Source organism: Liolophura sinensis, chromosome 8 (assembly GCF_032854445.1).
Source record: "Liolophura sinensis isolate JHLJ2023 chromosome 8, CUHK_Ljap_v2, whole genome shotgun sequence".
NCBI lineage: Eukaryota > Metazoa > Mollusca > Polyplacophora > Chitonida > Chitonidae > Liolophura > Liolophura sinensis.
Window position 1 is genome coordinate 35,116,746 of NC_088302.1, and position 9,938 is coordinate 35,126,683.

The 9,938-nt window shown below is 36.6% G+C and overlaps 1 protein-coding gene across 1 annotated transcript; it reads left to right on the forward strand.

Annotated features, from left to right (window-relative positions):
• Window positions 1-706: 706 nt before the first annotated feature.
• Window positions 707-9,322, forward strand: LOC135473460 (dolichyl-phosphate beta-glucosyltransferase-like). Its single transcript, XM_064753311.1, is given in 11 exon segments — window positions 707-718; window positions 2,399-2,495; window positions 3,130-3,176; window positions 3,914-3,982; window positions 5,645-5,657; window positions 5,660-5,736; window positions 7,248-7,361; window positions 7,522-7,581; window positions 8,089-8,240; window positions 8,435-8,520; window positions 9,312-9,322. Coding segments are annotated over 11 exon segments (738 nt in total).
• The last annotated feature ends 616 nt before the right edge of the window (window positions 9,323-9,938 follow it).

Below are 9,938 nucleotides of genomic sequence, written 5' to 3' on the forward strand. Positions count from 1 at the left end.
TGTCAAGCATTATTTCTGGTCCAGATTTCGCGACCTCGCAGACTGTTTAAACAGCAATTCAAAAAAAAAACACAGAAAGTCCCTGTGATGAACAATCATATGGTACGCGTCAAAAACAAGTGCCATGTTGATGACAGTTAAATAAATAGCAGAAAAGACAACAAAAACAGTGGTTTAATTTCACTGCACGTATACTCACTTGAACTGGTCCGCCAATAGCGGTGGGTCTACTTAAATTTCTACGGAAGCGGACAACGGAGTTAATATCCTTCATTCATGCTGAGATTAAGAGACGTCTGTCTTAATCCCAGATTCATGAGCACTTTTTTAGAACAAAGATGGTCGAATGGTGATGGAAATAATGTAGTTCTTTACTTTCTACCTTTGTACATCTCCATTCATCAATCTGAATCATGCATGTGGGGGGGGGGGATGCAATTTGACACCATACAATGTCTTCAACTTCAACACCGTCAGATTTGTGATGTGTTTGTTTTCACTTTCAAAAATGTTGTTATAAATACAGCAGTATGCATATAGAATTAACAGAAACATATATTTTTCCTTATTTATTTAAAACAATGAAGTACACAAAGCCATCTGAAAAATATGCTTCACATAAAATCAATCAGCTGACTACAAACAGCTTGTTCACCAGCTAGTGCGCGGACTGTTGGTCAAGCAGGCGCCTGGATTAGCTGACAGCATGGAAGAGAGAGTGGGTGAGTGAGAGAGAGATTGAGTGCTTGAGGTTGAACGTCGTACTGAACAATTTTTCAGTTTTAATCCACTTTCTAAATGACATCTATACCTATCTAATTTTTCAGTCATATGACGACGAAGGAAACCAGTCGTTGCACTACTATCCCGCTTCATGCTGATCCCAGCATGGAAGAAGAATAGAATCTGTTCTACCTCCATGCTGACAGTAAACAAACCCACGTGGATGCCACATGGCGAGCAGTGAAGTCACCACACGGAAGTGTAAACGGGCTTCTCATTGGATTACTCTCTTTGACTGACCAACCGGAGCTCGCTTTACATCAACGGGCACCTGGAGAGAGCATCCGGCGGACATTCTGCAAGTTGATGCAAAGACTGATGAAAGTTAAATGATTCTAGTGTATTTAGTCGACGTTGTTTAGATGGATTTGTGTTTTTCATGTTACTGGGATGGCTCCTGGCCTTCATTGTTATAGTAGCTGTCATTGTAAGTATACTTGAGTGTTGTATCTTAAAACACCGATTGTTCACAGACAGCCTTTCGCTTGCACTCGCACCATCAAGCACAGTTTTAGTTGCGGCTGCATGCTGAAGCACAGCTTGAGAATTTTAACTTGAGGGTGTTGTCATGTGGTAAAGTGACGTTAATTCATTGAAGAAGAAGCTTTTGACAAGGAACACAGTTATCTCATTGACTAACAATATGGTTACCCTAGTCTTTACAACTGCCTTCAAATTCAATTCATTATGCTCTTACATACCGGCACATTATTCTAACTGAATTATTCAATACCTGTACTGAATTATTGCAGATATTTTCAGGTGCAATGTACAGTGCATTCTGGTTAGGAATATGCCCTGAGGCTGAAGTACACTTCAGATGTATGTTATTCTGTACATATGTTAACTTACAATGAATTTGTCATTGAAATTATTCAGAATGAAACGATAACATACTGGTTTCGTGTGACTCTCCTTACACACTGTTCAGTGTTCAGAAAAACTTGATGATGATATCTTGTTTTCTTACTGGTTTGATTATTTTTTCATTTCATCTCTTTTTTTTCTTTTCTTTTTGTTGGACTAGAAACAGGCGTTCAAAGTGTGTTTGAATCCTGATTATGAGCTTAGATTTTGCTTAAGCTAGCGTCTGTAAGAGTTTGAAGTATCACCTAAGTTTACTGATCTGTCATTTACCATAGGTTTCTCTTGTTTGCTCCATCTGATAGTCACCATCCAATTGGAAATCCTTGAGTAGGCCTATTATGTTCACTTAAACCTAGGTTAGATACTGCCGGTTTTTTGCCTGGGTCATCCTGGGGATGTTTAATGCTTTATGTTGGTGATAATATTCTTGAGGGTCTACCAGCAAACTGCAGATGGTTGTTGGTTTCCCCTTGGTTCTGCACTTTTTCCTCCCATCATAGGCTGGGCCGTTGTTGTATCAGTGAAATATTCTTGAGTACGTCATATAAAACAGCTATCAAATCAATACATATATAAGTATTATTGAGTATAGTGCAAAGCATGGTCATCACTCAAACCTACCGAATGTATAGAATGTCTGATTTGAGTCTTTGTTTTATTTCAGGGCCTAGTCTCATTATACATAACATCAGTACCATTTCCAAACCTGTCTAGGGAGGGACAGCGAGAAGTATTTCCTTGACCCTAGCTAAAGACGAGGAGCCAGTCCAAATTCCCCAGTCTTCACGACCCTGCCAGTGTGGACCTCTCTGTTATTGTACCAGCCTACAATGAGGAGGAAAGATGTAAGCTCATTATAATAGATATGATCCTTATGTTGAGCCACAGGAGAACAAGACAGGGCCCACTATAGACTGGTGTGGAATCCTAGTATAATAGTACAGGTTTGGGCTTTACTAGTTTGGGTCCACAAACAAGGAGGCTATAATAACAAATTATAGACAGATTTTTAGAGGCAAACAAATGTCATAATGTATTGTTTTTGGTGCTGAAATTTGCATTTTTTCCACTAGGATATTGTCCTACTTTCCAAAATAATTGCTAATATTGTATGGAATTGCACTTTAAAGGTTTTATTGGATTAGTGAGTGTGTAATGCCCTGTATGTATCATCTCTAGCATCGATGAGAAACATTTTAACCAATGGAATGTTCTAACATCTTCGATTCAAATGCAGATTTTTGGCTTAGATCAGACTTTGTAAGGCATAGTGTTTTTTTTTTTTTTGTTTTTTTTTTGGAACGTCTGTATTAGGGGTATGGGGCCTTAACCTATTTAACAACTGTGATCAGTACGGATTGAAAGGTGAACAGTATGATATGAAAGTATGCATGACAACTTGCTTTGTAGATTTAAGGTTAATAACACACAATGTCTCATCCATCTCACCTAGCAGGTCATTTAACCTTCTGTTTACAGTACCAGTAATGCTGGATGAGGCTGCAGACTATTTAGAGGGCAGACAGGTATGATTGTATCTATATACCACAGGTGTTTTAGACTCTCATTAAAACTATGTTCGTTGGGTGTAACACGATCAAATAAAAAATGTTTTTACCAGAATTTAACCGAAGTTTTCACTTTCCAAAGCACACAATGACCTTAAAATGATACCTTTGATCCAAGCACTGATATTTTTTCTGATAAGAAATTAATATGAACTTCACCGAAAATACGTTGTTCAAAAGTGACACTATAAGATCAGTTGAAAAAAGCTAACTTTATGTGAAATACATTACAGAAATTTTTGTTTATTTATACATGGTGTTCTAATATTAATATGAGCTTTCTAGAGCAACTGGTCCCATCATCAGGTATAATACTCACCTTTTGTTTTTATTTCTCTCTAAATATGCATTTCATTAAAATTCCTCTTTTTTTCATTAGCCTCAGTGAAGAAAAAGTAATCCTTACTGACCAACTGACTGCCCCTGTTGTTTTCCAATATGGTTGAGTTACACCCAACAAAACATGTTTTAAGGATGGCCTTAGATGGCCGGAACCTAGAGTACACATGTACTTGTTATGATGCTTGTTTCATAAATAAAACATGCATTCAAGCATCTCTTGATAGCAGAATGAAATTAATGTATAAGAAAAATATTCTCTTTTTTTTTTTTTGATTCCACACACTGGTGAATTGAAATCTTTTTTGAACAATTTGTAATAATGATAGATGCGTACACTTGATTGATGTTTTCAGCAACAAAACCGTTCCTTCACGTATGAAGTCATAGTTGTAGATGATGGCAGTAAAGACAAGACCTCATCAGTAAGTATGGCCTTGTTCTCTTAGTTTGTTAGTCAAGTTCTTTTTTTATATAATATGTTTAACAGTTTCTTGACGTTAGAACAGGTAGTGTCCTGTTTAATGAAAAGAGAACAAAGCTGAATGTGTGTGAAGCACTTTGATTTTTTTTTAAACTGTCTTGTCTAAAAGTTGAAATTAAAGTTTAGGCTGCATGGACAATACGTGTATTTGTATTGTTGTTTTGCTGACAACACATCATCAAACTTCTCTTTCATTCTGTAAACCATATATCTTTTGTCAGAATACCTCTTTATATGTACAGTAGACTCTCTGTAAGCCGGCCGTACTCGGGACTGAACAAAAATGTCTGTTTAGACAAAATGTCCGTTTAGACAAAATGTCAGTGTGTTAAACATGGGCAAGCAGCCTACAACAACAACAACGTGTATTTTAGGTACATATAAGTTTAATTAAACTTCTTAAGGAGCACAGTGATACATAGCAACAAACTATGGAAAGAAGCTGATCTGTACTATACTTTAGTACATACGCATAATTACTTTACTAAAAATCGATCCAGGGTAGATTGTTGATACTTCATGCGCTGGCGGACCATCATCTCTTCAGTGATGGAGGTCAAGCATTCTTAAATTGCCTTTTCTTGTATTCGTCCAAATAAAAGTGTTTTCTTTCTAGGATGTCACTCACAGTTGAAGGGTCAACTGAAAACTTGTGAGCTAATTCAATTTGTTCAGGAATTTTTTGTAAGCTTGGATAAGTTGAACTTTATCACTTAAGTTCATTTCAACACGGCGACACTTCGCTGGTCTACTGGCCATGGATGGATGTTGTCAGTGCAATAGCAGGGGAAACTGAGACGGCAACTGTTCTTTGAGGCATTTTTACTCAGCCACTGACTCATCTTTCACTCACAGCGGTGACTGATTTCTGCAGGAGGTATGGTACAGTATCAAGACAGGATATCACCCCCTGCTGAGTTCATCTAAGCAGATTACCTCCCTTCCCACTAATCAAAGCCGAACTCGGACTCCATCGGCCGTCTTGCGACAGGCTGTGTCCAATTAGACAAGACAGCTTAACCCTCACTGGAAATGTTTCTACTACAACCACTGTCAGTGTTCAGAATAGACAAGGGTTGTCAGTTTTGACCAGATGTCTGTTTATTAAGATTTTGGTTTTGAGAGAGTCACCGTACATTACATAATGCATTTAGCATCAACTTTGTCAATAGCCAATATAAAAAGATTTTAATGTCCACCTTAAAATTTAAATATTTAAATGCATTTTATTTTAGTCCAGCAAGCTAGAAAAAATTTGTATTTCGCATGATAATGGTAACCTCTTTTCTGTTATCCTTTCCTTTACATATTATATTGAGGTGTCATTTTAGACTGACACCTAACATGACATCATTGTGATAACTGGTAGTTGAAAATAAAAATGTCAGTCCTGCTAACAGCCTGTAATTGAGGCCTTTGTTGTGTAAGTGATGGTGTCTTGATTGGAGCCTGAAAACGCCAATCCAGTAATTAATTGTCAACTTCGGATCACCATTCTTCCTCTGAAAGTGTGAGAAACAAAAACTAAATAATGCATCTCATTTAACACTGATTCATTTGCGTTCACCTGAGTACCAATACCATGATATTTCGTGTATTATAGGTTGCTCTTGAATATTCAAAAAGTTTGGAACATCAAAAGTACGAGTCTTAACTTTAGCGAAGAATAGAGGAAAAGGAGGTGCTATCAGGCTGGTAAGTATGCTGTTAGCTGTGGGGTCAGTTCATTTATAAAATAAGGGACCAATGCGTTCGCTGTGAGTTCAAGTCCAGCTCATGCTGGCTTTCTCTCTGACCATACGTGGGAAGTTCTGCCAACAACCTGTGGATGGTCGTGGTTTTCCCCCGGGCTCTGCGCAGTTTCCACCCACCATAATGCTGTCCGCCGTCGTATAAGTGAAATATTCTTGAGTATGGCGTAAAACACCAATCAAATAAATAAATAAATAAATATAAAATAGGGGGGCCTTCAGGACTGAGGAAGTTAACATGCCAGTGTGGCGCACTGACCTTGGAGCCTCACACCAATGTGGTCACTGAGTTAAAGCCCAATAATGTTAGTTAAAGTATAAAATACACCACCAAGACACAAATTTTTCAATTACATTTGTCTTTGTCTTGTTTATTTTTGAGCTTAAAACTTGCTATGTTTTTTAACTGTTAATTGTTGTTGACCAGAGTTTATATTTATTTTCTTATGCTTTTGTTCCATTGCTCGTAAAAAATCGGAATAGTGTAAAGTACTTTATATTCGCTGAATTAAGTTTCACGCATTTTCCCCAAATATATGTTCATGGGAAGTAATTTTCGCGGATTTAAGGGAATACTAAAAACAGATCTTAAAATCTTTAAAATTTCCAAGGTATAATAAGGCTGAAATTATTCAAGCTTTGTGTCGCTAATCCTCTTGATCTTGAGATTAAAACAATGGGGGGTGGATTATCACTACTTGAGAAGATTACTTTCACACCTACCATGAGCAGTAATCAAACAGGTGTCACTTCTTTTCGAATCATTGATGAGCACTTAAACACCTGGCAAAGTGACCTGTCACCTTTTGAGCAGTTCAACGCAAAACATATGAATTCACCATTATTGGCCCCTGTCACTCATTCTTTATCAAGCAACACGGTAAGTTTTGCATTGTTTTCAGCTTTAATCGTCCTCTGTAGCAGGTCAGAAACCACAAACATTGCGTAGCTGTCAAACGGCCAATGTGTTGTTGTACACACTTCACACTGTGTTAGAAGCTCACTCATTGGACCACAGGAGAAAAACAGCCAATGGGATGGCGTGTATCAGAGCGACATTCATTTAAAGTCAGCACGTGCTGGTATCTACTTTTCTTTCACTTTACGGGCATAGCGAAGATTTATCAAACTAAAGACCAATAAACTCCTACTTTGTTTTATACTCACTTAGCCTTAGCACCAGGGTTTGTATATATTTAAACCATAATTTCCTCTTTCCCTCCCGTTAAAAAATGTAGGGCTTTCTTAGCGCAACTCCTGTCACCCTGGCAAAGATTTCACTTCATTGTTACTACTACTTGCAGTATATAATTTAGTATTGGATATTTTTTTCGCTGGAAAAATTTTTCGCAGTAAATTATTGGCTGCAAAATCCGCGAAAATTAGTTCCACACAAAAATTATGTACTTCACGGTAGTTCTTCCTTAATTCCCAGACAAATGTTTCTGTTGACAGGGTATGTTTGTAGCCAGGGGGAAGTCACTGTTGTTTGCTGACGCTGATGGAGCATCAAAGTTCAGTGATGTTGAAAAATTAGAAGCTGAGCTGCAGAAAATCAATAAAAATTCGGTAAGCTGTTTTTATTAGACCATACTTACAAGTATATAAGGTAACAAATCATGTTGTAAACATAAACATTGAATTTGTTGACATTATTGCTTGGGATTGATTTTAGTTACTTTACCTCCTATGGTTGTATCATTGAAGAGTTCCATACTTTATTTTTCAGAACAACATGGCTGTTGTTTGTGGATCACGGTCACACCTGAAAAAGGAATCTATAGCTCAGGTAAGTCAGGTGGCATAAGGTTAACATTTAAGTGATTAAAACACTAAGAAATGAAGTAATGTTTATCAGACAGACAACTGAAAATTATACTCAAAAATACTGTCATGTTTGTTAACATTTTGTTAAGAGTGTTAAATGCATTAAATATTTGAATTCATTGGCTTATTGAACGTCTGGTTATGTTTAGCTACAATTATGTCGGAAGAAATTTTTTTTGACTCTAAGCACAACTCTTAATGATGGAATAGCTTTAGCACAAATGAGTATAAAATTTGTTATATTGATGCTCACAAAATGTGAATAAAAAAAAAGAGGGGACATTACTTCAGAGTGCCCTGCCACTGATAGGTAGTATGGCTCATAAAACTCATCTTAGAATTCAAACATTTGAATGCATTGAAATACATTGTGGAAAATTCTGAAAATATGAGTACAAGTAACTAGATCTTCAACCTTTTAAACCATTAAAGCACTTTGTACTAAAGTAATTTGTTTTTTTTTTGACAGCGTACTCTGTTCCGCACGATTTTGATGTATGGTTTTCACGTCCTGGTCTATATCCTCTGTGTGAGAGGGGTCAAGGACACACAGTGTGGCTTCAAACTGCTCACCCGTGAGGCAGCACTTCTCCTCTTCTCCAACATGCACGTAGAACGATGGTAAGACACAAGCAGGTGGAAAAACTTCTACCTGATCCAGCATGTACCGTAATCTATTCCTAAATGTAATGAAAACTGAATTTGTTTTAATAAAGCACCACTAAATATCAGAAATGGAGATTTTTTTTTTTTTTTACTCACAAAAATAGGTGTATGAGTGCATGAATCAAAAATGTGGACTTTTTTTTTGTCAGGGCGTTTGATGTTGACATGTTGTATCTGGCTCAGTACTTCCACATTCCTATTGGAGAAGTTTGTGTTTCATGGCAAGAAATTGAAGGTGAGTCAGTTCTCCACCCAGCTCTGTAATGTTTGTTTTCACAATGGACATTATCAGGTTTAGTTTAACGATTTTGACTGCGTAAGCTCAGTTGTATCAGTAGAAAGATGTAAAATGGGCTAAACACATGTAGTATCTTTCAAATCTTATAAATTCCATGTTCATTCCAATTTTCTATCAAAATGTGTAACTGTGTTAAAAGAAACAAACTTGCACTTTTCTCATATCGTCTTTTAAATTTCATTCTCACCCCAATTATGTACCAATTATGAAATTGTTATCTTTGTTTGCTTATCTTTATATACATGTATTATAAACTACTGTTGTCACTGTTATCAGACCTGTAGTTGTGTAAGTAGGCTTTTAGCATGTTCCGTCTGAGTACGAATGACCCATAAACCAAGTATGCAATATGGATCTGGAAAAAGTCCTAGGATGTTCTACTACAAAGTACCCAGTTTTTTTTTGGGAGTGATGATGAATTGAAGGTTGAAGCTGAGGTTTAACTTAATTTCCTGTTACAACTGTGATTAAACTTCACAAGAGCCTGTACACATCACAGCGAAAGTTTATGATGATGAGAATCAATCGGACATTTGCCCTGCAATGCTTGTTGCTGGTGTAGTCATTTGTGAAGTGTTATGATTGTTAAAGACCTTTCATCTCACACCAGTATATACGTGTGTCACACACAGGATGTCAGTAACTTGCCAACTTGGTGGTTTATATAGGGCACTCCAAGACAACAATCAAAGAAATAATTAAGTAAATACCTGAATTTTGTGTTTCAGGTTCCAAATGATACCTTTCTGGAGCTGGGCTCAGATGGGGAAAGATTTACTGTTCATACGACTCCGCTACTTTATAGGGGCATGGAAAATCAGAGACACTGTCAAATCTCATAATGGTCATTCAGTTATGTATAAAACATGTATTCGTATATTTTTGAGAAAAAAAAAACACCACTTGATCAGATTCTTTTTTTCAAGTTTTATTGCGCATAACGTTAAAAAAAGGTTCATGTGTCTATTTAAATAAATAAAAATACTGTGGGTAAAAGAAGTGCTTATACTGAGGCTGAACTGTGCTGTCAGTATCAGCTCTTTGCGTGGTAAGGGTCAGTACCTGATAAAGTGTACCGCTCTTTACTACACCAAGTAGAAATGAAAACTTTGTTTCATTAATGTATTATTTATGTCAAGGGATCAATTTATGTACATCAATCAATAATGATATACTTAATAGCAACATGACTTTGTAACGTCTGTCTGAAAATACCCATAAAATGTGCTTAATACTAATTATATAATTATATTATAATTATTATCTGGGACTACTATATCTGTCACTAGTTTATTAGTCCCAGATATTATTTGCTCATAGCTCTGGTGGCCAAAGGATTGCTTTATGTCTAAACA